Source organism: Euleptes europaea, chromosome 20 (genome assembly GCF_029931775.1).
Source record: "Euleptes europaea isolate rEulEur1 chromosome 20, rEulEur1.hap1, whole genome shotgun sequence".
NCBI lineage: Eukaryota > Metazoa > Chordata > Lepidosauria > Squamata > Sphaerodactylidae > Euleptes > Euleptes europaea.
In genome coordinates this window covers 23197570-23225419 of record NC_079331.1, presented here as the reverse complement: position 1 = coordinate 23225419, position 27850 = coordinate 23197570, and the positions used below count along the sequence as shown (strand labels likewise).

At 49.2% G+C, this 27850-nt stretch overlaps 1 protein-coding gene across 2 annotated transcripts in view; it reads right to left on the bottom strand.

Annotated features, from left to right (window-relative positions):
* MAP2K5 (mitogen-activated protein kinase kinase 5) overlaps nucleotides 1-27850 on the bottom strand; it is a 206772-nt gene that overhangs the window by 11256 nt on the left and 167666 nt on the right. For both annotated transcript variants that reach the window (XM_056865709.1, XM_056865710.1), the window contains 2 exons: nucleotides 27749-27810; nucleotides 24173-24218 (listed from right to left, as the gene is read on the bottom strand). In XM_056865709.1, the coding sequence (XP_056721687.1) occupies nucleotides 24173-24218; nucleotides 27749-27810 (108 nt within the window). The remainder of the gene's footprint in view (nucleotides 1-24172; nucleotides 24219-27748; nucleotides 27811-27850) is intronic.

Sequence of the window (27850 nt, the reverse complement as noted above, 5' to 3'; positions counted from 1 at the left end):
AACCAGGTTGTCGGGGGCAGAGGGCATAAAGCAGAAAAAAAAAATGAGTAAGCCAACTGGGTTTTCCAGATCCTCAGACACAATAAGCAAAGGCAAAAACTGAGCGGAGTCTGGCTATAAATCAGATCCAAAGGAACAATTGCTTTTTCCATTAAAAAGTAAGTCTGAGAGAACCCGGCATTTGGAACAATAAAAATAAAAACGAAAACTCCCAGCTGTTGCACTTGGAAGGCCACCTGATCAAGAAGGATCGCGGTGCCCTCAGACGGCCATTCAAGTACAGTTTATTAACGTGTGATATGAAAAGGGAGTTTTTATTGCATGATATAATGCACGGGGACTGTGGGCATATTGCAGAAAGACCTCGCGCTCAGCAGTGTAATGAACCCAGAGCCCGGCAAACATTATACTGTACATTAACCTATCGTTAACGGCACATTAGGGCTGGGGGCATCGCACGCTTACTGGTCAGGACTCCGTCAGGACCACCACACAGGCAAAGAGAGAAAGAGAAAGAAGCGCTGTGTCTTCGTGGGCTTAAAGCAAACAGAGAAAATAAACATCCCTCCTGGCTACAGATCCTGAGTTGGACAACAATCTTCTCCCACTGCTTAGCATGCAGCAGTCAGCCCACTCTCTTAGATGACAAAACACCACCAGGTGCTTCGTTTAGAGGTATTTAAAAAAGTTCTTTGGTGGCCTCTGCCTGAGAATGCAAAGCGGGGGTTTCCCACTGAATGGAATGAGGCAGCCTCTGCCTGAATCTTGCCTTGTGTATCTGAGAGGCGACAGTCTTGACCTACTTTTCGATCTCCCCTGCCTTTCTCCTGCTCTGCTATGATTCTAACAGCTGCTCACTCCCTGCTTGATTCAATCCCGATTGGCGATCAAGCGACCGGACCACAGCAGAAAAGCTTCTGAAATGGATCTTTGCTGTGTGCCAGGGTCACCAACGGGCATGGAAAAAGCAGCCCTGTGGAAGCAAGTCTAGAACTGTGCCCCTGGTGAGGGCTAACAAGTCAAACAGTGGATTCATCTAAGCTAAGGGGCTCCAACATGGTGCACATGGGTGCCATGGCACCTGCCAGCACCCTTCCTGGCACCTGCCAGGTGTTTTTATTAAGTAGGCATGGCCAATGGGATTTTGGCTCAACAGGGCTTCTGTTTGGCCACTGGAGATTTGATTGGCTGTGCAAAATGTTGCTTTAGCAGCAGCCGCTACTAGAGCACAAAGATCTTCACTGTGTGACTGAAGGTAAGTTGTGGCCGCCATTTTGTGGCCAGCTCCACCTCCTGTGGCAGCCATTTTGTGGATGCGCCCGCCGTGCGGTGTCAGAATGCCAAAGGTGCTGGCAGGCTGAAAAGTGTTGGGGACCTCTGGGCTATGCCAAGTTCCTTGCTGGTAGCTATGAATGGCCTGGAGGTCTCCTGCAGAACACGGACCTCCTGAGAGGTCCGCTGATGCCAAAGACCTTCACAAGATCATCCATAGCCGGCCTCCTTCAGCGGGTTGCAGCATCTTTCCTACGAGAAAAGGCTGGAGAGTCTGGGACTTTTCAGTCAAGGAAAAAATGGCTAAGGGGAGACATGAAAGTGGTTTATAAAATTATCCACAGGGTAGAGAAAGTCGATACAGGGACCTTTTTCTTCCTCTCTCATAATGCTAGAATTTGGGGGCACCCAATGAAGTTGTTGAGACAAAGGTTCAGGACAGACAAAAGGAAAAAGTTCTTTACTCAATGAGTAATTAACCTAGAATTCACTGCTGGTGTGTCAGGCCTTGCTCTCTAACAGGAGTATAGGCTGTTGACCTGAGTTAGGCCAGTGCTTGGCTGAATGTCAAGTCTTCAGTTCTCATGCCTGTAAACTCTGTGTATAGTATCCCCTGTCCTGTTTTCCCCAGCTCCGCAGACGTCGGGCTGCTGTTTAGTCTTTCTCCCTGGGAACTGCTTATCTCGGGATTGCTTGCTCATGTTTACTTCCAAAGCCTGCATTGCTTTTAAGCCATGTAACCTACCGTTTCCTCATTATGAGCCTCACCTGTCTGTAGACAGTCAGTTCTTTTATCTGTCCTGTTGCTCCTAATAAAGTATTACTGCTTCAGAGCTACCTGCCTGGATGAGTTTGCTTATGGGATGCTAGGGACAGATGCCTGAGTCTGGTGGAGATAGAAGCATAGAGTTGGAAAGGACCATCAGGATCATCTAGTCCAACCCCCTGTACAATGCAGGAAATTCACAAGTAACCCCCCACCCCCAGTAGCCCCAACTCCATGCCCAGAAGATGGGGGGGGACCCTCCAGGATCCCTGGCCAATCTGACCTGGAGGAAAATTCTGACCCCAAAGTGGCGATCAGCATTACCCTGGGCATGCAAGAAAGGGCCACGAGAACCAAACACTGAAGCAACCCTTCTTGCCCTCCCTCTCACGATCTGCCTAAAGTCATAGAATCAGCCTCTGCTTAAAAAACCCCCAACAAAGGAGAGCCCACCACCTCCCTAGGAAGCCTGTTCCACTGAGGAACCACTCTGTCAAAAAGCTAGTGATGGCCACGCACATAGTTTCAAAAGGGGATTCATGGAGATCCACTAGTGGCTATTAGCCATGCTGAAGGGAGCCTTCCACTGGCAAGAGGCAGCAAACCTCCAAATGCCGGTTCTGTCAGGCAACACTGGTGGAGGGCCTCAGCCTCTAAGACCTATTTGTTTGACCTCTCAGGCAACTGGCTAGCCGCTGTGTGGAAAAGCACACTAGACTAGATGGATCACTGGTCTGATCCAGCAAGCTCCACTTATGTTCTTATGTACTTCACTGTCAGCTTTCACCTATATATTCCTGTTTCTAGGCCTCCCAAGGTACTTCTCAATCAAGTTTTCGAGATCTAGGAAATTGTTTAATGCCTGTCCTGAGCCATCCCAGCATTCCTTTGTATCTCCAGTGCCACCAGATCCCCCGCCAACTTATTTCTATCCCCCCCCCAATCTCCAATTGTACCTTTTACCCTATCCTTGTGCATCCACTCCCCATACACTACCTGGAGCACAGCCAACATTGTACATACATGCTGAACAGTATTCATAGCAGCGGTGGGAAATGAACTTCTTGTTATCTGCTGGGAAGTTTTTTTGCTGGGATCCCCCTTAATAGCCAAGAAACAGGGCAAGTAAAACCATTCCTTTTATTTGACTCCACTGGCCTCTAATGAAGCTGGAATATGAGCTTTCGGGTTACACAAAACCCTTCAGAAGGCCGGATATTTGTAAGCTTTTCAGACTACTGACGAAAATGCTCTCAGAAATAAAATGGGGCAACAAAGGTGCCCTCCCCACATCCATTTTAAAATGGCAAATTTGGCTTGTTGCAGACTTCTCTACCCTACCATACGCTGTAATTAAAATGTTCATTAACATACATGAGAGACAATGAGCTGGATTCCTACAGTTAGCTCCAGATGAAGCCGAGAGAGTTGCCATTTGAAAAATTCTCCCTTAAAATTGCTGCAAACATTAATCATCCCTACACTTCAAATGTTCTGATATCCACCTGGCTATACTATTAAAATAAAACTTGCCGCCCCAGGGAAATCCTACTTATTCTTAATTGTTTTGAGGCTTTGATGGGCTTTTAATCTAAGATTAATTTATGCAATTTTAAATAACTCTTCTTATGATTAATAAGCTTGAAAATTAAAAGGAGTCTAAAGCAATTATAATGAGCATTTGGTCATAACCTCATTAGGAGAAGGAGTGAAGGATACAACGCTGGAATTCTTACAAGATTACAATTTAAGGTTACTTCCCGAGAAGTCAAACGCAGCTCTCCAAACCGCAGAGGCAGATTAGCCTAGGTTGGGGGTGTGTGTGTGAGAGAGGTGTGGCTATCCCCATCATCACACTGATATTCTCCCAGGGGCAGCAAGAGACTTATTTTTTTGGGGGGGGGGGAACATCAGCCTACTTCAGGACACAGCGGTCGTTTCATTCCAGCAGCCTGCCAAGTCAATTTTTGGCGGAGGGTGGTGGTCCCCTGGACAAATCATGGCACCAGAGACCTGGGGAGGGGCTTCTCTCCCAGCCAGCCCATTGCCAAGCGATGGGCCAGGAAGCCTGCTGTATCTGAAGCCATGTGGCTGTCATCTATCAGAAACTACTTTGGAGATAAGTTGATCAAAAGGCGGGGTATAAAGCTTTATAATATAGATTTCTTATAAATTGGTCAGTGTGGTCAATATCCCTAGTACCGGCTCCTCTCCTGGTGAGATCTGATGAATTCAGGTAATTTGTGGGGTGAAAAGGGAGTAAGGAGAGAATAAAACTAGTGATTTGGTAGTGGCTAAAACTTTGGGAGATGGACAAAGAGCCAGCGTGGTGTAGTGGTTAAGAGCGGTGGTTTGGAGCAGTGGACTCTGATTTGGAGAACCGGGTTTGATTCCCCACTCTTCCACATGAGCAGCGGAGGCTAATCTGGTGAACTGGATTTGTTTTCCCGCTCCTCCACATGAAGCCAGCTGGGTGACCTTGGGCTAGTCACAGCTCTCTTAGAGCTCTCTAAGCCCCACCTACCCCCAGGGTGCCTGTTGTGGGGAGGGGAAGGGAAGGTGATTGTAAGCCGGTTTGCTTCTTCCTTCAGAGGTAGAGAAAGTCGGCATATAAAAACCAACTCTTCTTCTCTTTAGTGAACCTATTTGTGCATCATCAGGATGAACAGCATTGGCTTCACGCCTTGGCTTCACGCGGAAAAGTCACAAGTCTTACAGGGTCGTTTCAGAGGTCAGCAATGCTGGTCTCCCTTCCTGACGAAGGGGGCTTTGACTCCCGAAAGCTCATAACATGAAAACTTTGTTGGTCTCCTGAGTGCTGCTGGACTCGAATCCAGCAAGTCTTACAAGAGCACATTTGCTTTGGCTGATTCTTCCCATGGGCTGCTTCACAAACTCCTCTCCACCCACACCTGTGCCCCTGGCCTCGGCTTAGGAAGGTCTGCCCTGGAAACTCAGTCAGATAATTATACTTATCATTTATATTACACTTAAGAATATAACTGTCTCTGCAATCTCTGTAGGCTGTGTGCATGCTGTGGAAGAAAACTGAAGCAGTCTATTTTAAGATATGTGTTTGTTTTGGGGAGGTGGGGGAGACCCAAAAACCCTCCTGTAACCCACACTAGACCTGCTAGGCCTGCCCCTCGGATTAGGACCTCCATGCTTCTGGCCTGAGATTGAAACAAATGGGGGGGACTGGATGATAACATCCACTGCTTCTCTTTTCTGCACACCAACTCATTCACTATCAAGAAGAAGAGCTGGTTTTTATACTCTGATTTTCTTTACCTTTAAGGAGACTCAAACCAGCTTTCAATTGCCTTCCCTTCCTCTCCCCACAACAGACACTTTGTGAGGTAGGTGGGGCTGAGTTTGGAGAGAACTGTGACTGGCCCAAGGTCACCCAGCTGGCTTCATGTGAAGGAGTGGGGAAACCGACCTCTTCACCAGATTAGAGTCTGCAGCTCTTTAATCCCTACACCACACTGGCTCTCAAGCCCCTTTTCTGTCCCCCCCCCCATAAGTATCACTGCCCACTACTTAAGATGCTGCCTGTACTCCATTGCCATGCTCTTTGAAGGCAGGTAGTAAGTCCTTGGGAGCAGGGGCCACACCAAAGTGTCTCACACCCAACGCTAAAATGCGTCAATAGCCGTGCTGAGGAGCAGAGATGCCTGCCTCATTAAATTATATGTCACTAACGATTTACAAAAATAAAAAGAGGGGGTTTGACAACTCAAACGGTTCCCAACTAGCAGATGAACGTCCGACATAGCCAAGTTCCTTTTTTCAACAGTTCCCTCCAAGAGATGAAGGCTCAAAATTTATTTTTGACGGACATCTCAGAGGCCTTGGAGAAGTAAAGCCAAAGCTTCAAAAACAACTAGATTTGAATCCTGTGGCACATTAGAGACCTACAAGATTTTTGGGGAATAAGCTTTTGAGAGTCAGAGCTCCCTCCCTGACAAACGCAGCTTTGCCTCTCGAAAGCTCCTACCCCGAAAATCTCGTTGGTCTCTCTAGTGCCACAGGATTCAAATCCAGCTGTTCTCCTGCAGACCAACACCGCTACCCTTTGAAACCAGATTTTTTTAAAACAAAAAAATCATGTTTCATTTAAAAATTAGAAAGTGGAGCAGGCTATGAACACAGAGCTTGATTGAAACAAAATTTAAATTCCTGTCAAGGCCATTTAAACACAGGGGCCTTCATAGCCAATTAGTTGCTCCGTGTGAATGCAGGGCAAACTCAGGCCTGGCCACTGCCAGGAGAGCGCAGGCCCACTGTGAAATGCTGGGGTGGGAGAAAAATTAACTAAAATCAGGAATGTATGAAATATTTATCCTCCCAGTTTAGCACGATGGGGCTTGCAAAGTGTAAATGAGACAAAAACCGATTCCTTGTTGCCCTCCAATCAATCCCCCCCCCCCCCCGCAAATGGTTCGGGGCATCTGTTTCCACTGAATTTTGTTTACTGTGGCAGATTTTGCGTTAATTGTCGTTGTTTATCTCCCTCTGTCCCTGGGGCCCTAATCTCCCGATAACTAATATTTAACACTCGTTCTACATCGAAAGCTACTCGGAATCCTCAACAGGTTTCAGGGGCTCTTAAAATTATTGAAACTGTGGAGGCAGGAGACCAGAGTTGCTTTGTGAGCCGAGCATTTTCTTCTCTGAGACCAGCTGGGTCCTACCACCTCCAGGGAGGGAGACAACAAAGGTGCTAAAAGGTTCTTTCACAATTGCGGTTGTGCCTCCGGGAATTCAGGGGGATAAAAAAGACCTTTGATGGAGAAAGGGGGGGGATCTAAACAAGAGGGTTATGGCAAGCTAGCCAAAGAAAGTTACTGTCATAATGAAATGCTGTCAATCACCATGAAAATCCAATTAAGAACCATTTGGCGTGGGCTTTCTTAAGTCGAAATATGTCCTCTATTTAGACAAAATTTTGTCAGCTCCACACATCAGAAAGCGTTATCGTGTTGAACAAAAAATCAAAAGATTGTCAGCTCCTCTTACAAATCCTGCGTACAAATCCTGTGTACATGCTCACACGCTTGTTCCTACAGTCCGCTACTGTGTGGAAAAATGCTCCATCTCTACAAGTCTCCCTGGTTCCTGGATGCTGCAATGAGGAAAGTAACTCCTGTAACTGAGTCCCTGCAAGCAGAAGATTCACATAACAGACCAAAAGTTGACTGAGAAAGTCTTAAAGGCCCAGGGTCATCTCTTCCTTGATTGAAACCTTCCTGTTGCACGGAAGCCTCTTCGTCAGAAATCAAGACCTAACATGACTGGGTCTTTGTTACGGAGAGGGAGAACCCCTCCCCCCCGCCTCATTTAGTATCTGTCAGATCATCCTGTTCCATTTGAAAGTCTATTTTTATCGGTTCAGACCAATCGTTAAGGGACCTGCACAAACGCCGCTCCTTTCAGTGGGCCTGGAGTGGGAGGAGCTCCCAGGGGATCATGTCCTAGATTAACAAGTAAATGTTGACTTATCCGCCTGCTGTAACGTTTCGTGATTTCAGGGCAATTCATACAGGGGGTTTCTGTTCAGTACACTCCTAACAACAAACGATAGCCGGATTGTGGCCTCACCTGGCCAACTTTCAGCCTTCCATGAGCTGGGGGGGTGGGGGGAGGTAACTTCATCATGTGCTGGAAATCAGTCTGGCTGCTCAACAAAGTGTGCTGAACAGCTTGTACAGCTTAGAATCATACAGTTACAAGGGTCATCTAGTCCAACCCCCTGCACAATGCAGGACATTCACAACTACCTCCCCACCCCACACCCCCAGTGAGTCCTACTCCATGCCCAGAAGATGGCCAAGGTGCCCTCTCTCTGATCACCTGCCTAAGGTCCTATAATCAGCACTGCTGACAGATGGCCATTTAGCCTCTGCTTAAAAACCTCCAGGGAAGGAGAGCTCACACACAACTCGGAACCATCCTCTATGTGACAGCCCTTCAAGTACTTGAAGATGGTTATCATATCCCCTCTCAGTCTTCCCCTCTTCAGGCTACACATACCCAGCTCCTTCAACCTTTCCTCATAGGACTTGGTCTCCAGACCCCTCACCATCCTTGTTGCTCTTCCCTGGACACGTTCCAGCTTGTCTACATCCTTCTTAAATTGTGGCGCCCAAAACTGAACACAGCTTTGAGTTACATGGATGAGATCTTGGAGCAAACCAAAAATGGTGCAAGAGCGAGAGTGGCTATCTTCCTACTCTGGGATGTGATTTGGTGATGCGTGTTCCACTGGGATGCAAATGGTACAGTACTGCTCTATCTCATCAGACCTCGGAAGATAAGCAGGGTCAGCACTTCAGTGGGAGACCACTAAGGAAGACTTTGCAGAGGAAGGCAGTGGCAAACCACCTCTGCTTCTCACTTGCCTAGAAAGTCGCCATAAGTTGGCTGCAGCTTAATGGCACTTTACACACACACACGTATTGAACACATGAATCTGCCTTATACTGAAACAGACCCTGGGTCCATCAAAGTCAGTATTGTCTACTCGTACTGGCAAGGCTCTCCAGAGTCTCAGGCAGAGGTCTTTCACGAACCCTAACCCTTTCACCTTCAACTTGATACTTTTCGCTGGAGATGCTGGGGATTGAACCAGGGACCTTCTGCATGCCAAGCAGATGCTCTATCACTGAGCCACAGCTCCTCCCCTCTATTAGCAGGCTTGAAAGTTATCAGCTAATTAAATTTTCATATATTACATAGTTTTTTTTAAAGGGGTTCCAAGATAGCTGTTGCGCTTTGATGGCACAGTGGTAAGCAACTCACCAGCAAGTGCCCCGCCATAAAGACTTTTTAAGGAGCTCTTTGTACATTTGTACATTTATTGGGGGGGGGGGGAGAACAGGTCATCCCTTGCAGCCAGGTATGTGACCATTATTTCAACCTCCTCTTCTGCAAAATACAAATGTGCCTTGTGCACCCACATTCTACTGCCTCATTAGTGTGGGCAGAAAAAGAGAAGGCAAGACGGTGAAGGACTTGGCATCTTGAGTCTACCTGGCTGCCTCCAGTCACCTGATAAATTGGCTTCCCCAATCCAGAAAGAGGGCTCTCTTCCCTTAGTTCCTCCCCTCTCCTGTAATAATAGAACAGCGCCAAAGAGTTTGAAACTGCGACTTGCCAGCGCTGCAAATACTGTAGATTTAGTCACCAGTTTTTGCAGTCACACAAACGACAAACTTTTAATGGAAGGCGGGGGAATCTTTACATCCTCTCTCTGGTGACCCACAAAAATTGTAAGAACCTCCCAGTGGTCTTAAAAGAAGATAATAGCATCTGGATGGCATGGGATCCTACAATCTAAAAATATTAAAGGGAAGAAGGGGAAAAAATGAGTGCGCAGCTAGCTAGAAGTGTATGATAGTACACAAATCTAATCAAAGGCTGCATTTGGGATGTATTTAATTGGTTCGGGTTCTTTCTTAGGGATAGCTACAATTTATAACTATTTTCTTAGATTGTATAAAAGTTAGACACAGTTTTAAAACCCCAGAATCGGGTGCAGATGAAGCAATTTCCATTTTGTTCAAGTTGTACTTTATTATTATGGCAGGTTTTTCTAGGGCTGGGGGCCAACAGGGAGTGCAGGTCTGGCTGCACTAGATGGGGTGTGTTGCCCTCCAGGCTATGGGGTTATGTTCTTTACCCTCCCCTCCATTCAGACTGGAGGCAACTGGAGGATGGTGTTTTGTCTTCAGTGATGTCAACCAGCCAATCAGCCTGGGCAGAGGAGCTATGATGCTTACTATGTGATCCCTGATTGGCTAGACTCAGGTGAAGAAGAATTACCCTTTGAAGTGTAATGAAAAATGTCCTTTAGCAGCAGCAAACAGGTGTAAAAAATGCTTGGGAAGATGGGGTTTTCCATGGACCTTTTCATCCTCAGTCTCAAAATGTCCATTTTTGCATAGCCAATTGACCCTGGTAAAAATTCAGCATAGTGATGATACATCCTTCTTCCCCACCCACTCCCTGTGATGCGGCGTGTGCATGGAGAGAATCATGTAGCAATACCTCTCTGGCTCTCTTGTACCCCAGGAGGCAGGCAGGAAGCCCTCTGCCTTCCCTTCCCCTATCGCCTCCGCCCAGAGAAGCAGCACCCCTCACGCGGGTGGGGCTGGGAGTGAACAAAGGAAAGGCAGAGTGCAGAAGGAAGACGTCTTTTCTCTTCCAAGTCCAGACAGCTCTTGTGCTGGATCGACAGGGGGATGGGGGGAGTGGCAGTTATGTTTCTATCCCACGAGGGACGTAACCAGACAAGATTTTTCTTTCTCTAGCTTCAGTCCTTCTGAAGGTGGTGGAGGTGGGAGAAGCTGAGAAAGCACTGTAAGATACCTTATTAACTTTCTAGCAGTAGCATGCTTTTCACTAGGAAACTCACCCAGGGAGCGCAAGAGTGTCTTTAAACAAAAAACCCAGAGACGGGTAAAAGCCTGAAAAAGGGGGCCATCTTCTTCAACAGTTCTCATAAGCAGGCCAGCGCTACCGGGAGACAATTTCCATGTTAGCCTGCTTGCTGAAGCTCTCTCTGCCACCGAACAGCGAGAACAGATAATAACCATTAGTAAATCAAACTCCTTGGCAATATCCAGCTGTGCCTTGTGCATTTACATACAGATAGAATGGGTATATGTTTTTAATATGTATGCGATAGCGCACTTTTCCCCACAGCTGAAGTGTGTCTTACAAAAGAAGGAGGTGAACAGGAACGGTATTGCCATGAGATAATAAAGTGACCTAGATAAAGTATTAGCCGGTGATTGATCTCAAACAGGGGAAGGCTGCTTCTCTCTGACCTGGTTACTTACTATGCATAGATTCTATTAAATAGAGCTTAGGAATTGAAAGCTTGGAGAAAACAGTGGCACCGAGGCCGAGATCGATGACGTCTGGATGGCGTGCACAGAAGCAGAACCTGGCCGGCGTCCTGTGTGGATCGTGGGATGGCGAGCCACACCTGAAGAACTGCGTCTGCCTCGGCTATAAGTGGGTCTCCCATCAGGCCAAAGCGGGATGGAGTTTTAAATAGAGGTGGAGAAGCCAAATGCTTCTGGTAAATAATTCTTCTGCCTCGTTGTGTTTTTCTGAGAACTGAGACGCAGATGTCAGCCGTATCAAACCTGAGAAGGGCTTTTTATTTAATTCAATGGCCCTCTGCATTTGCACATGTGGAGCCAGCAAAAGGGCAGATTTCTCTTGCAGGATCAACCGGGGAGGGCACAAAGTCTAAGCATTATGTAATACAGAATGTATTCCAGTGTAGCCTGACTCGTGATATGGAGACTCAAGTTGCGTCCCCACTCTACAGTGAAGCTCCCTGGCTGACCGTGGGCCAACTGCTGGCTGGACTGGTGTGAGGATAAAGCAGAGTAACTATCACTGCCCTGCACTCCTTGGAGGAGGAGAGAGATACAAATGTGATTGAATAATAAATCTCAGAAGAGGCATGCCTGGGAGAATCTGGTGGCCAAAAGGCAGGCTGGGTTGCTTCAGGGACTTGGCCCAAAATGGACAGACCTCTCTGCTTTTTGGGTTACTCTGCTCTGTGTGCAGAGGGAGAAAACTCTGAGGCTCTCAAGAAGTGCCCTTGGATCCTTTGGGTTCAAATGCTCATGCCAAAAGAGACAACAGGTATGCAGAAAGCCCCAGGTTCAATCCCAGGCAACTCAAGCCAAAAGGACCAGGTGGTAGGTGATGTGAAAGACCGCTCTTTACCTGAGACCCTGGAGAGCCGCTGTCAGTCACAGTAGCCAATGCTGACCACGATAGGCCAGTGGTCTGATTCAATATAAGGCAGCTTCATGTGTTCAACAGAACACGGTTGAAGGCAGAACTCCAGTGCACCAAAGATACTTTCCCATGCAAGCAGCGTTCTCATCTCCTCCTCCTTCACTTTCAGTGGGACTCAAGCAGGAGAACTTCCTGGAGTCCATTGCTGGTGGAGCTGATGATGCTGTCTTAGATGAGTGCTGCATCAGGAGTGGATTTTGGAACACTGAAGCAGTTAAAATCCTGGCTTTTCAAAATGCATTTAATAATTTAGCAATCATTAGCAGTGTGGAAAAAGACCAGAGCTCTGCTATCATCATGTCACAGCTACTCTTTAATTATACTGAATTGCCTGTACAATACCAGTATCTGCGACGGCTCATATCCAGAGAGTGAGAAATATCCATTGAACCCTTCGCTCCAACACTATGGCCTTGGGAGCTCCCTTTACATAACATAAGAACATAAGAAAGGCCCTGCTGGATCAGACCAAGGCCCATCAAGTCCAGCAGTCTGTTCACACAGTGGCCAACCAGGTGCCTCTAGGAAGCCACTAACAAGACGAGTTAGTGGCTAGGAAGTTTTCAAAAGTTGGATAGTCTTTGACTCGGCTACTTGCTCCACTGGCCAGATCACACTTACTGCCTCTCTCCAACAAACCTCATAGCTGTGGGACTCGCTGCTAGACTGCTTTCATGAAGGACAGGACCATTACCAAAAGAGGTAAATGGAACCTCCACATTCAGCGGCAGTATATCATTACATGCCAGAAGCTGGGAAAAACCAATAAGGGAAGGCCATCACATTCCTGCCCTAAGTACATGGAGACATCTGGCTACTCTCTGTTGGAAGAGGAACGCTGGACTAGAAGGATATGAGTCTGAACCAACTTCTTACGCTCTGTCCTTTGGGCTGCCTGCTGATTCGAACCTGTGGACTTTTTCTAAACATTTTAAAATATCTGTATTGGGCAACAGAGCTTCAAGATCTCAAAAAAGTCTCATATACCACAGATACCCACATAAGGGAGCTAGTGTGGCCTTACGAGGCCACCAACAGGTTTGATGACATCCAGGCAATCCCACCCTGGTTCCAAACAGAGAGCAACAACTGATCCGCCCTTCACTCCTCCTGGATGCCAGTCCTGCAAAACACCCCACCCTACAGAGGGCCTGAAAATCCAGGCAAAAGGTTGCCCTACCCTGCTTGGAGATTCTGACACAGCTGGGAACTGTTTTGCCATTCTATCAAGTCAACTGATCTACTTGAGCCTTTCATATATATTTCCTTAAGCTGAGGGGAAAGAAGGCTTGGCCAGGAAACATGACTTGTAGCTCCGAAAGCAATCCGAATTCTGAGGTCCAGAACAGAAGCAGGACGGCTGGGCCACGCAAGGCACCACGGACGTGTGCACCAGCCCCGCTGGAACCAGGGGGCACTTCCCCGGCAACGCCCCCTCTCCTCCTGTTCTCCTGGCTGCAGCATCAGCTGTCTTTCCTGCTCCTTTGAGTACCAAATGAGGAAGCCGTTGGGTGAGAAGCCCATTTTCCATGAAGGGAAAGCAACATGGGGTGAACACGTTAAATCTTTTTTTTAAAGGGTCTCTTTTTGAAGCAGTCATGCTTTTTAAATTATTAAAAGGGGTTAAAAAAAGAGAGATCTTGTCTTATGAGATGCACCAGCCACCTTGGGCAGGTAGTTGGAAAGATATATAACTCTTTGTCGCCGTTCCTATCGGCATTCACCCCTTGGCCTCCGTCTTTATGACTTTACACCCTGGAGTGGTGTTATAGCTTCCGAATGTACACATATATATATATACCGAGGGTTGGAAGTGCGATCTGCAGATGTTTTATTTATGAATGGCAGGCCGATGGCATCACGGAAAACATGCATTTACAAAGAGATACAGGTTTTATGAAACCCCATTCTGTTGGTTTAATAGTCAAGCTACCCAGCCATAGAATAATAACAACGTAGAAGGTAAATGCATCGCCGTCTCTAGAACCTGTTCCAAGTTCTCTCAGATGTGACTAAGTGCAGGAACCTGCCAACCATCCACAGTTAATAAAAAAGGCGGCAAATTAAGGCAGCCTCAACCCTCACTATCCGAGGAGAGAATGGGCAGGCAGGGAGAAAAATACAAAAGTTCCAACCCGCTAAGGAACTAGACGATTGCTTAAGCATTACCTTCAGCAGCAAACGAAACCACTCATCTCCATATTTAGATCCACGGTCAAGACTTTCACATACAGAGGAAGAAATGGGGAAGGAAATGGTGCTTGGGGAAGGCCAATTGAATCGTTTTTTTCTAGGAATGGCAGTCCCCCCTTCATCTCACCCACACTGTTGTCCTGCAACCTGCTTTTGAAACTCCTCCAGGTGCAAAAGCAACATGCATTTCAGTAGGTAAAGGTGATGGAGTAGGAATGGGAGCAGGGATGGGCTGGGAAGAGAAAACAGCCTTGGATAAGGGCTCCACCCCCACCAAGGAGGGAGAGCCAGCCTGCCCCATTGGTCACCTGGGCACCTCCGGCAGTTCTGCTGAGCCAAGGTATGGCCATCTGCAAGCTCCACTCAGATCTGCTGGGCCGGGCACATCTGTCTGTCACCATTTATGCATGGGAGGTTTTGCCTTAGATTTGCTGCTCTCTAGATGCACATTTTCCCCATCCAAATTCTCAAAGCAATAAGCCTCCATGAAGAGTTTTGAGGATTCAGATGGGGAAACTGCGCATCTAGAGAGCGGCAAATCCAGGGCAAAACTTCCCATGCATAAATGGCCACTGGCTCACCCAGCCGGTAGCCACCTTCCCCGGGCCGCAAAGGGGCCTTCTTTCCTGGGCTGGCTGGGCCTGAGTGACGGGAGACAGGCCAAAGGCCCACCAGGAAACTCCCCGGCGGCTATAATGGCCAGTCCACCCTTGGATGGGAGAGGCGGTTGCTGTTTGGGAAACCGTCCGCCAAAAGCATCCTTGGATACACATCCCGAATTGCCTCAAAATATTTGACTCTTGGCCACTGTTTCTTCAGTCCCTCTTGGCCACAGTTTCACATTGTTCTTCTAGAACTAAGTTAGTCATAATTTTTGGAGGCCAACTCCAAGCAGGCTGACGTGGGAAGAGCCTCAAGCGGTGGAGCCACACCTTTCTACTCAGTTCTTACCTACAGCTACACCGTGGGGAAAGAGGGCTGGTTGACCTGTTGCACAGGTGGCTACTCAAAGAACCTCCAGTGAGTTATTCTTTGTGGTCTCCATAAAGGCACCATAGGCATAGAGGGCTTTACAAAGGGATCAGACAGATTCATGGAGGAGAGTTCTATCACTGGCTACTAGCCATGGGGACTAAAGGGAACCTCCGTGTTCAGAGGCAGTCAACCTGTCAGGCCTGCTCTCTGTAGAGACTGCCAAACTGAGAATGTTTTGGTTTCACCAGGTGCGGCTCAAGGTCGGCCCTGTTAACAGTCAAATTCCTATGCTAACTCTGACTCCTGTGGGAACAGTCCTCGTTGGGAGGGGGGTTGCCATGGCTGCCAATGCTATCTTGATATGACCAATACTCTTTCATTTAGGCTTGTACCGTGCCTCTAGTTCTCATTCGTGCCAACTTACCTATAGCTGCTGTTAACCTGTAGACTTTTTCCAATAAATCAACTCTATTTTGGACTCCTCGTCTGTGGATGTTGTGGGATTGTCACGGGACAAGTGCTTACATTTTGGCACGAATCACCTCTCTACCTTTTGACTGACTGTACTTCCTGGCTGGAGCCCTGGAGGGATCACTGGCATCTCGGATTGGAGCAAGGCACGTGCTCTCCGAGTGAGTTGCCCGTGGCTGGATCCCTGGAGAGTTCGCCTGGGTGGGAGCAAGGGAAGTGCTCCCTGGGTAGAGTGTTCCTGGCTGGAGCCCTGGAGGGTTCGTCTGAACACTGGCATCTTCCGTTGGGAACGTCGGATGAGTTCCCTGACGACCCTACTCTGCTGCAAGACGTTCTTGCTGAGGCACTGCGAACTGACGTGGAGATCAATCGCCTAGTTGTACTTATTCGAGTTCAGTGGCGTCGCCTTGCTGAAACGACTCCCTGGACGACTCACGACGCAGATCAAAGTGCCCAGCACGACCTCCGGACACTGGACGGTTTGTTGGAGGAAGTTCGGCGGGCGCAGGAGGATTTAGCAACGTTGACCCATTTGTTGGCGGGATTAACATTACGCGAGACGCAACAGGAGTCAGCGGCGGCCCCAATCCACCCTGTGTGCTCTTCCATGGCGAGAATGCGGGTGGAGGAAATCCCGACGTCAACTGTTCCTGATCCCAACTTGTGCCGGAAGGAGGCACAGGATGTGGCGGCCCGGATGGCTTTACAGTTTGTGGGACTGACCTCGGCCACAGCAGCCGATATTGTGAAACGATTAGCCCCTGAGTTTGGAATGGACGCGGCTGCTCTGGCAGTCCGGGTTCAACCGTTGTTGGACCAAACTGCTTCTGAGCTTCTTCTGCTCCTGGAACAAGAGGCCCTCCCGATCGTCATGACGGCAATCGCAGCAAAACTCGAGGCCGACCAAGCACTCGCTGATCGGAAGCGAGCTGAAGAGCAGTTGTGGGACGCTAGTGCGGCTGCGGATCAAGCGCTGGCCAATCAGAACAAGGCGGAGGAGCAACGTTTGGCTAAAGCGGCCGCCGCTCGAGGCAGCGCGACGATAGTAGCGGACGTACGTCCCAAATAAGGCACAGGATTGGGATTGTTTCCCTCATTTCCCCCGACCTATGGCCCGCCTCGAGACGTGGCACACGCACGCCGGCTCGCTGACCACTTGGGTGAACCGGATTACTCGGATGAGGACTTGTACCTAGAGGAGTTTCACTGGGCTACTGATCTCCGAGTCAGCCAGGCCCGACGTACTGGGGGAACTGGGAATGAAATGCATCTCTTACGGTGCCAGAACCGAGACTTGACTGATCGTATGGCCCGTATGCAGAACCAAATGGATCTCCTGATGCGAGAGAATGACTGTTTACAGCAAGCTCAAACTCCCCCAGCTCAACAGGTGCCAGGGTACCCAACTCAGCTGGCTCCACGGCTACAGGTTCCGCCGCTGAGGCCGCCAACTCTGCCTCCTCTGGGGCAACCAATCCAGCCACCTCTAGGGCAACCAGTTTTGCCACCCCCAGGACAACCGCCAGCGCTGCCCCCAGCGCCCCTCTTATACAGTGGAAGCAACCCCGGTTATGGGTGACTTACGACGGCTCAGTTGACTCTTTGCCCTGTTTTCTACACCAAGTGGACAGTTATATGAGGGAACAGGGACAGCACTTCCCCACTGAGGACAGCCGAGTACGATTTGTTGCCTCACTATTGACTGGAAAAGCCGCCGACTGGATGGTTCTCCAGTTTGACACTCGGGCCCGATCCATACGATCGCTCAATGATTTTATGCGAGCGTTATGATGATGTTTTGAGGACCTCTTCCTGGGAGAGAAGGCCAAAGCAGCCCTCCTGCAACTTCGACAAGGCTCTACACCAAAACAGGAGTTTGCGGATGAATTCCAAAGGCTTGCCAGTAAAATAGTAGACTGGACTGAGGCTACCCGAATACATTATTTCCGGGAAGCCTTACACCCTGAAATATTGAACTGGGCTTATATGCAACGAGACCCAGACACTTTAGAAGAATGGATTTTACTAGCTGAAGAAGTGGAAAGCCGCTGCCAATTCATTTCGCTGGCCTGACGTCGGGCCAGGGAGGGGGGGCAACCAAATGCCCCCACCTAAGGCTGCAGCTCCTACACCGCAGAGACCAGCTCAACCCTCACAAGACCACGTGTCTCGGTTTCAAAGGGGAGCCTGTCTCATTTGCAGCACCAAGGGCCACTTTGCTGCAGCCTGTCCACTTCGACCGGACAGGTTAGTCCCTTCTCAACTGGATGGGCCGCCCCGGAATCGGGGGTAAACTCAGCGAAGAGGCACCGCGGCCAACTGTAGCGCTGCACCGGGACGGAATGCGCCGTCAGCTCTTCACGTCAGAGATGCATCCAGCGAGCCTGCGCCAACGGACCCATCAGGGTCCCGGATTACAAGTGCCCCGGGAGGGGACAGCTCACCTACTTCGGACGAGGACAGAGGTTGGGACCCCCCAGCTTTAAATCTAGAGTCTCCTTTGGATCTGTCAAAAAACGGGCTGGGTCTGCGATGCGTGGAGCGACACCGCGGACCCTCGCAGCTGTTCCTGCAAAACCCAAGGTTCCTGTAATGGTGAGTGAGATCGAAGATACTGTGTATGTGGACGTAGTGTTACAACACTATAAAAAGGGCCCCCAATTGCAAGTCAAAGCACTAATAGATTCCGGGTGTGCCCGCTCCCTAATCAATGAGGCCACTTTCAAAGCTCTCAAAGTCAAGTCAGAGACTTTGTCAGCTCCCATTCAATTTGCCCAAATGGATGGCAGTGACTTTAAGGGTGGGCCAGTAGATCGTCGCACTCGTGGGATAGCGATGGGCATTGGCCACCATTGGGAGCAAATAAACTTCACCATAGCCCCTATCAGATATGAAGTGGTGTTAGGAATAAACTGGCTCAAAGGACACAGCCCGCATATTGACTGGGGAGCCGGGACTATAAAGTTCTCTGGTCCTAATTGCGACCAACACCGTCACGAGGTGGCTGTTGTGCCTCCATCAACCTCTGCTCTAGTCTCAGACACCCCTTATGCCTCTCCATTGCCTGTTGAGTATCAGGACTTTGCAGACGTTTTTGATGTACAAGAATGTGATGTACTACCCCCCCCCACCGCAGAACGGACTGTGCTATTGAGGTGGTGGGGGATGGGAAACTGCCTAAGAGTAAGATTTACCCCATGAGCGCTTCCGAACGAACAGTGCTACGTGAGTTCTTGGACAAAAACCTGGCTCGAGGTTTCATCCAACCATCTACCGCCCCTTCTTCGGCCCCCGCCTTCTTTGTGCACAAAAAGACGGGTGACTTGCGGTTATGCATCGACTTTTGAAAATTAAATGCAGTCACCCAGTCCAATGCCTATCCCATTCCTCTGGTCTCGGATCTCTTGGGGCAACTAAAGGAGGGGCGTATCTTTACTAAATTAGACTTGGTGGAAGCCTATTACAGAATCAGAATTCGGGATGGGGATGTTCCCCTAACTGCCTTTTCCAGTTGCTTTGGCATGTTCGAATTTTTGGTGACGCCTTTTGGATTAAAAGGGGCCCCGGGGGTCTTCATGCAATTCATTAATAAGATCCTACATGACTTATTATATAAAGAAGTGGTGGTTTATTTAGATGACGTTCTTATTTACTCTAAAACTATGGACGAACACGTTACCCTGGTGAGGGAAGTCTTGCAACGTCTCAGAGACAATCAGCTCTATGCTAAGATGTCCAAGTGCGAATTCCATTAACCACAATTAACTTTTTTGGGCTATATAATTTCCCACCAAGGTCTCACCATGGACCCTGAAAAGGTGCAAACTGTAACAGATTGGGAACCACCCTCGGCCCGCAAACAGGTTCAGCAATTTCTTGGGTTCGCTAACTTCTACAGGGGGTTCATTCCCAACTTCGCTCAAGTCGCACTCCCCATCACTGATCTCCTTAAGACTAAGAGAAAGGGAAATGCAGCCTCTTTGCCTTCAGCTAAAGTAAATTGGACGCCCCAGTGCCGAATCGCTTTTGATACTCTCAAGCGACTATTTACCTCCGAACCGGTGTTGAAACACCCTGATCCTGAGCAAATGTTTATAGTCCAGGTTGACGCTTTGGACGTGGCAATGGGGGGTGCGCTTCTATAGCGAGGGGGGGACGGTCGTCTGCATTCGTGCGCTTACTTCTCTAAGAAGTTCGTGCAATCTCAGCTCAACTGGCCGATCTGGGAAAAAGAAGCGGCCGCCGTCCACCATGCCCTCACGGTGTGGAGACAATTTTTGGAAGGTTCTAAAGTCCCTTTTGAGGTGTGGAGCGATCACAAAAACCTGGAAGAGCTCACAGGAGCCCTTAAATTGTCCGCGAAACAGGTACGCTGGGCGGATTTCTTTGCTCAGTTCCGCTTTGTTAAAACACGTACCAGGGAAACAGAATGTACTGGCTGATGCTCTATCCAGACTGCCCCAATACCCTACCAAGATCGAACGCCCCACAGAGTCCCTGTTCACTCCTGCTCAGAGGGGTTTACTGCCCAGCCTGGCGGTTCAAACCCAGTCACAAGCCCGACTCCCTCCACGGTCTTCGCATGGAGGGGGGACTCCAGACCCGACCACGTCGGTCAGCCCGACCACTCCGCCCCCCTTACCTCCTTCACCGGCTCTGCCTGCCCCCAGCCGCCCTAGCGATCCAACCATCCGACCCCCCTTGAGAGCACCAGCTTCCCCTCCCGCAGTGAAGCTCGCCAGCACGGTGCCCACGACGCCGGATAGGGTAGGTCTGACGGACTCCTTTATGGACTCTCTCCGTTCCGATTGCCAAGCCGAACTCTCTGCACAAACCCTCCCCGCTTCTCTGATTGAACGTGGGGGTTATTGGTATAAAGACTCCAAGCTGTATGTGCCTAAGAGGCTGCGGAAGGAGGTTCTGCAGCTAGTCCATGGGGCCAAGACCGCAGGACACTTTGGATTTCTGAAAACATTGCATTTGTTAAGGAGACAGTTTTGGTGGGCGGGCATGCGAACCGACGTGGATTCGTTCATCCGCAGTTGCCCAGTATGTGCTATTGTCAAGAGATCCCAGGGTAAACCTCCCGGGTTATTGCAACCGTTGGAGACCCCCTCTAGACCCTGGGAAGTAATTGCAATGGATTTTATGACTGATCTCCCCCTCAGTGAAGGAAAATCTGTACTTTGGGTAATCACTGACCTGTTCTCAAAACAGGTGCATCTTGTTCCTTGCGCAGGTAACCCGTCCGCCCCAAAACTGGCCCGACTCTTCGTGGCACATGTCTTCCGACTCCATAGCTTTCTGCGCAAGGTGATCAGCGACCGCGGAAGTAGCTATGTGGCCAAATTTTGGAAAGCTTTCCTAAAATTGGTGGGGGTGGAACAAGGTCTCTCGAGTGCTTTCCATCCCCAGACCAACGGCCAGACGGAACGAGTAAATGGTGTACTAGAATGCTACTTGCGTTATGTTAATTGTCATCAAGATGATTGGGTTGAATTATTGCCCTTTGCTGAATATGCGTACAATAATGCTGTGCATCAATCCACTGGGTATAGCTCCTTCCGGGCCGTGTATGGTCAGGACTTCGGCCCTATTGGACATAATGATGTCTCAAGGGTGGAGGGAGGTGAAAGTGTGGCCGACTGGGTACACACAATTCAGACAACCTGGCCTTGGCTGATACAAAACCTGGAACGAGCCAAACGTCAATACAAGGCTCAAGCTGACAAACATTGCTCACCAGGGAAGGACTATAAAGTGGGAGATATGGTTTGTTTGTCCACCAAGAATCTACGGTCCAACCGCCCGTGCAACAAACTCAGTGCCAAATATGTGGGATCCTTTCCCATTACTTGAATCATCAACCCAGTGACTATGGAACTTTCGCTCCCAAAATCACTAAGACGAATCCATCCCTTGTTTCATGTCAGTTTGCTGAAGCCGCATGTTCCTTCCCCAGAATGGAATCCTGAGCCTCTCCCTGAGCCACCGATGATGGTGAGGAGGGGGGGGAGGAACATTTTGAAATTGCAAAAATCTTGGACTCGAGTATCCATCATGGTTCTCTCCAATATCTGGTTTGTTGGAAACACTTCGGTCCTGCTCAGGATGAATGGGTGCCACGTGACATTTCGGCTCCCCGTTTAATCCGTCAATTCCATACTGCTTACCCTCACAAACCAGCGCCCGTGAACTGAAAGGGGGGGGGCTTAAGGGGAGCAGGATGTCAGGCCTGCTCTCTGTAGAGACTGCCAAACTGAGATTGTTTTGGTTTCACCAGGTGCGGCTCAAGGTCGGCCCTGTTAACTGTCAAATTCCTATGCGAACTCTGACTCCCGTTGCTGGTTGCTGTGGCGGTTGCTGTGGTGGTTGCTGCGGTGGCTGCTGTGGCGTCACGGGAGCCGGAGCAACTGGTGCGGTTTGGGCCCGTTGTAACTGGTCGTTGTCCCGGAGTACCAGAGCCAGTTGGTCTTGTAAGCGTGCCACCTGTTCCATAAGGTCCAGATTTTGGGTCCGCAACAAAAACACATGGTCGCCGGTACTGCCAGCGCGGCGGGATTGGCTGACCCGTAAATTAGTAGCCCAGAGTGATTCCCCACCGTATAGGTCCTCCTCATCGGAATCATCCGGCAGATCGGGCAAAGTCCCCGCGAACCTGCGGGCGCGTTGGACGCTGCGCGACGGGACGAAAGTCGGGGAGAACGAAAGAAAATCAAGACCCCCGGGTTGTCGGGGGCGCGTGCCGGATCGCGCCCATTCGGCAGCCAAGCGTTCCTTCTCCTCCTGTTCAGCCCAAGCCCTGGCCGCGGACTCCGCCGCTGCCCGCGCCTGATCCTCAGAACTCAGCTAAGGCCTGGTCAGCCGTCAACTTAGCGGCGAGGGCTGTGGTAACCAGTGGGAGAGCCTCCAGTTCCAAAGCCATGAGGAGTTCAGAGGGGTCGGTAAGATCCAACAGCGGTTGGATCTGCACCGCCAAGGCCGCCGCACCAGCACCGAAGTCAGGGGTCAGAAGCTTTGTGATTTCAGCCACCGAAATCGTCACCGAGGTCTTGCCCTGCAAGAACGCAGCCACCCGTGTTGCTAACGCTTTTGCCTCCATTTGGCAAAGCTGGGGGTCTGGCGCGGCTGGAGTCGCCATATTTGGTGGTTCAGCAGGGCGGATTGGGACCCCTGCCTGATCCAACTGTGTGTCACTGGAGGTTAGTCCCGCCAACAGGCTAGTTAGCAACTGCAAATCCTCCGCTGCCAAGCGAGTATCCTCCACCAACCAGTCCAGGGTGTGGAGGTCTTGGCGAGCACTGGCGTCCGCGACCTCAGACGTCCAGGGAACCGTCGCGGCCAGAGAACGCCATTGAGCTCGAACAAGTCCAGTTAGGCGGTTGACTTCCACGTCAGTACGATGTATCTCAGCTAAAACGTCCCGTGCTAAATCGGGGTCGTCGTCCGCTGTCCTCAAGGGAAGGAACCAAGGATGGAAGCCTTCCAGGGCTCCGGGCAGGAACCCACCACCCGGGCGAACCGCACGGGGCTCCAGCCATGGGTAGATAACTCGGAGAGCACCGTCCTAGCTCCAATCCGAGCGGCAGGCGAACCCTCCGGGGCTCTAGCCTGACAGGTGAAAGAGGTGTGATTCCTGCCTTAATGTAAGCACTTGGTCCATAGAAATCCAAAAACCACACCAGGAGACTTAGTAGTCCAAAAGAGTAGGTTTACTGGTAACATAGGCAAGCAGAGCTTAGAAATCCAAAGGCAGGAATGGGGGGGGGGGAATGGCAAGCACTTGATTATATGAGAACACCAGAAAAGCAGCAGCAATACAATCTCATGAGATAATCCCAAACAGTCTAGAAACACCAAGGCTCCCACGGGCACCCGCTAGCTTCAAAGGGAACAGGAATGCGAGCGTTTAGAGAAACAGTCCTTGAACGGGAGTCTGTGAGAAAACGAAACCATCTCAGACACAGCGAGCAGGCCTGACACATAAGAGTGTTTTTCACCAACAGAAGAAGAATTGGTTGTTATATGCCGACTTTCTCCACCACTTAAGGGAGACTCAAACCAGCTTACAATCACCTTCCCTCCCCCTCCCCACAACAGACACCCTGTGAGGTAGGTGGGGCTGAGAGAGCTCTAACGGAGCTGAAACTTGCCCAAGGTCACCCAGCTGGCTTCGTGTGTAGGAGTGGGGAAACAAATCTAGTTCACCAGATTAGCGTTCGCCACTCATGTGGAGGATTGGGAATCAAACCCGGTTCTCCAGATCAGAGTCCACCGCTCCAAACCACAGCTCTTAACCACTATACCACGCTGGCTCCCAGATACCATAAATGCTGATACTAAGGTCATCACTATGGCTGCAGAGGTCAATAAATTAAGTTGCGCTCAGAACAAAACCCAACACTCAGAGACTGACTGGAACATGAGACGACACTGTATGTCAGGGATTCCCACCCGTCATTAAAACTTTCACGGAATGGAGCTAACCGTGACAACGGAAGGAGGGGAGGCGTTATCTACATGGTTTGCCAGCATCTGCCGGCTGTCAGAGCTGGAAGCAAAATTTAGATTTAATGTTGGTTAACTTGTGGAGAAAACGCAATCAACAAACTTCCACCTGTAATAAATTAGCAAAGTTTTATCATTTGTGTCTCAAGGAGGACTCACCATTAACTCTTCCGGAGCCGGTCTTTCCTTGGGTTGTTTTCTCATGCTGGAGACCAAAAAAAGAAAGAGATGCTGTATTTTTTTAAAGGACTATTTTCTGCATTCATTAACAGTGTGGAAGGTTTTTTAAAATCACCAATAATGGTTAAAATCACCAATTATGTAAAAAATCACAGAATCACAGAGTTGGAAGGAACCACACAGGCCATCTAGTCCAACCCCCAGCTTAATGCAGGATCAGATCTGGTCGGAAGAGCAAACAATCCACTCCTGATAACCAAAGAATCAGCAGATTAAGATGAATGGGTGGACCATTACTTGCTGCAGGGAGCTGGAGACTGTTCCCAGTTTCCCCGAAGCGTCAAATCTACATATGGATTCCAGGTCAGCAGCTTCTGGCTGGAGCTCCCCTTCAAAAAAGGTTTTGCCACCCATTCGGTCTGTTCTTGAACACCCAGGATGGACTACCCCCCCGCCCCACTGGTCAGTGAATCGAGCCCGTGGACTGAACTGCCTGCAGACTCTCCAGTCTGGCCAATGGAAGGAGCAGGAAGTCCTTATCAGCACAGCTGTGCCGATAACCATCTTTCATCGCTCAGGCGAAGGAGCCCCTGGTGTTCCAGCAGATGCTGCTGGCCCTGAGATCATGTCACTTGAGGGGACACAGAAACCGGCGTCCATTGCAGGACCCAGTCCTCGGGCTCCTGTCTCTGTTGGACCATCCATTATTGCTAGTGAACAGCTGCTTCAGGGTGGGTGGGTTTCTCTGCACTCAGCCTGTGGCTGACTTCAGCATACCTTGGGGAGGGGCTGGCTGCTGGGGCCCAGGGCCCACTGCTTCTGAGCCCCCCCATTTGCCCTACCACCTAGCTGTGCCCCTAGCTGTGTTCACTGCCCAGTGCGCCCAGGAAAAGGGGTGGGAGGTGGTGGGAGGTCTCACAAGAGGGCAGGAGAAGGATATGCAGGCGAGTGAGAGGGAAGGAAGGTGTGAGTGGAGGGGGGGCTGTGGTAGGCATAGGAGGGGAGCCCCCCCCCAAGACCTCTCTACCCAAGCAACCTTCCCAAACCTGGAACCAGCCCTGGCTATGACGAATCCCTCCCCCATCTTTGTTTACAGATAAGCAGGAACTCGGGAACCTAGGGAGATCCGTCTGTCCCCTTCTGTTGCTGTCTTCCGCCAGCAGGCGAATCATAGAATCACACAGATGGAAGGTACCTCCAGGGTCATCTAGTCCAACCCCCTTGCACAATGCAGGAAATTCACAAATATTTCCCACCCTTACCCCCTCCCCCAGTGACCCCTGCTCCATGCCCTGAAGATGGGGGAACTTTTTTGTTTCATTTGGCATTGCCTCAATGATCCCTCCTCACTAACCAATGCTTTTATGTTTTGTATGTATTTTAACTGATCATGTCTGTGTTTTAATTCTGGTTTTTAACACTTTTACAATTGTTTTAATGATGTTTGGGAGGGGGGTTGATTTTAATGTGATTTTTTTATCGTGTATGTTTGAAATTGTTAGCCGCTTTGGTGGCTCTTGTAAAGGGCAGAAAGGCAGGATACACATTTTTGTAAATAAACAATTAAAGGAGAAAGAGGAGCACAAAATGTGAACGGTGACACCTGTAGATGTAGTTCTGCTTGCTACAGATCAAGAGTGTGCAGAACACACCTCTCCCTGGAGGAGCTACGGCTGCACAGGACTACCAGCCGCACCGTGGGCACATTCTACCAGGGGCCAATGCCACGCAAGCTCTGACTGCCCTCAAAAACGACAGCACGGCAGCAGCGGGCAGACCCAGTGGATTGCTCCCCTAATATCCGTGCAGGGCCCAAGTGTGGGCCGCATTCTTGCAAGCCGTTCAAAGCTGCCTTGGCAACACTCTTAATCTGACATTCCAAAGTAGCCGGATCTCGTGGGAGAACAAGGCTATTATCTACCATCATTCACGCTTCAGCCTGACATCTGTGGACATTTCTATAGAGGTTAGCCCTCCTACTGCCTCAATTAAAAAAATATAAAAACGATGCGCTCTCCGATTAATCTCTGGGTACAGACAGAAAGGTGCCGTCCTCCAATCCTCACTTCTCAAGAGCAGGATAGATCACCAACAATTATGACTGCGGTATAAAAAGCTAATCTACCCAAAACTGGATCAGTCTTATAATAAACATAAACCTTTGTATTTATTATTTCAATTAACTGGAAAGTCACACTATGAATTCTTTTATCAGACTGACTGCCCTTTGGGACATTTCCAGAGAAAGGCTCTCTCACATCTGCTTCAGTCTGCATCGTCTTAGCCTCTCCAAACGATTCACCCTCTTAGATAACAACCCTAGGTCACCTTCTCGGAAGTAGGTTCTGCTGACACCAATTAAAAAAAAACTTTTGCATCTAAAGAAATGTGGAATTAGGACCAGGGAATGATGGAGCATCTTCTGGGGTCCCAGTGTTTTATTTTATTTATACCCTGCCCCTTCCCAACCAAGTCTTGATTGGGCGTATCAGTATATTTTAACACATGTTGTCCTATCAGTACTGTAGGCAACCCAATCCTGCACTGTCCTGAGCACATTTCTCTTTTACTAGGCTTGAGGAAGAAAATGTTTTCTAGACCTTCCTTCCAAAGGATCAGATCTTAGTCAGACTAAAAGTTGAAGGGCTGGACAGGCGTAAACTGGTGCCCCTCTAATTTTAACACAACCCCTTCCCTCCCCCTATGCCAAATTATACTCAAATTTCTCAATTTGATCCAAATGTGCATTTTGGCAAAGGGAAAGGAAGGGGGAATTGCTCCCTTGCCCCCAAAGTTCCATCTTTTTCTATTTTATCGCTCTAGTGCTTGCTTATTAGCTTTTTATATAAACACGGAATTAAAATGACTTCTTTCCTGTTCATTATCATAGGTCGCATAAAGATCTTTAGCCTTTTGGTGCCTAGGAGATTCCTTCTTTAGAACTGATTTTTAAAATTCTTTCCCTGTTAATCGAAGTAGCCTCCTATCAAACAAGGTGGCTTGTGTGGAAGCAACCAAACATGCCCGATGGTACGGTTTAAAAATAAATAACGTGCTCACCATCGAGAACACCCTCTCAAAGAAGAACCTCATAAAACCAGTTCTAAACAAATCAATCAAGTGCACAGTTTGGCCCACGTCAAAAGTAGAGACATGGCTTTTAAAAAAATAAATAATATTGGAATACCTGAATAATGGCTATAAATATGATTATCTGTCATTCTTCTTCCAGTGATTTAAAATACAACAATAGCGAAACAAAACCCCCACACAGCAAGTTCCTGGAGAATACACCCAGATCCCCAATCATTTATTAAAAGAAGGGAGGGGGGTAAAAATTCTCCCTCTGAAGTACTTTTATGACCCTTTGTGTAAATAACGTTTACATAATTTAAACAGTTTGCTCAGCTTTGCCGGCCCAGCTGCCCAAGGCCCTCCGAGTCCCCGGTGTCTCCGGAAGGATGCGGAGGAAGCCAGAAGGTCCTGTGGCACCGCGGAGTTAATGGCATGTATCATTTACATCGAGGGCACGGAACATTTGCAAACGAAGCTTACCATTGAGTGATGAAGTGTACAAACGGCTCGGAGAACTCCCCAACCGGAAGGACCGGCGATTCCTGCAATTGGGTTTGGATCGGGGGAGAGGAGAGAGGGAGG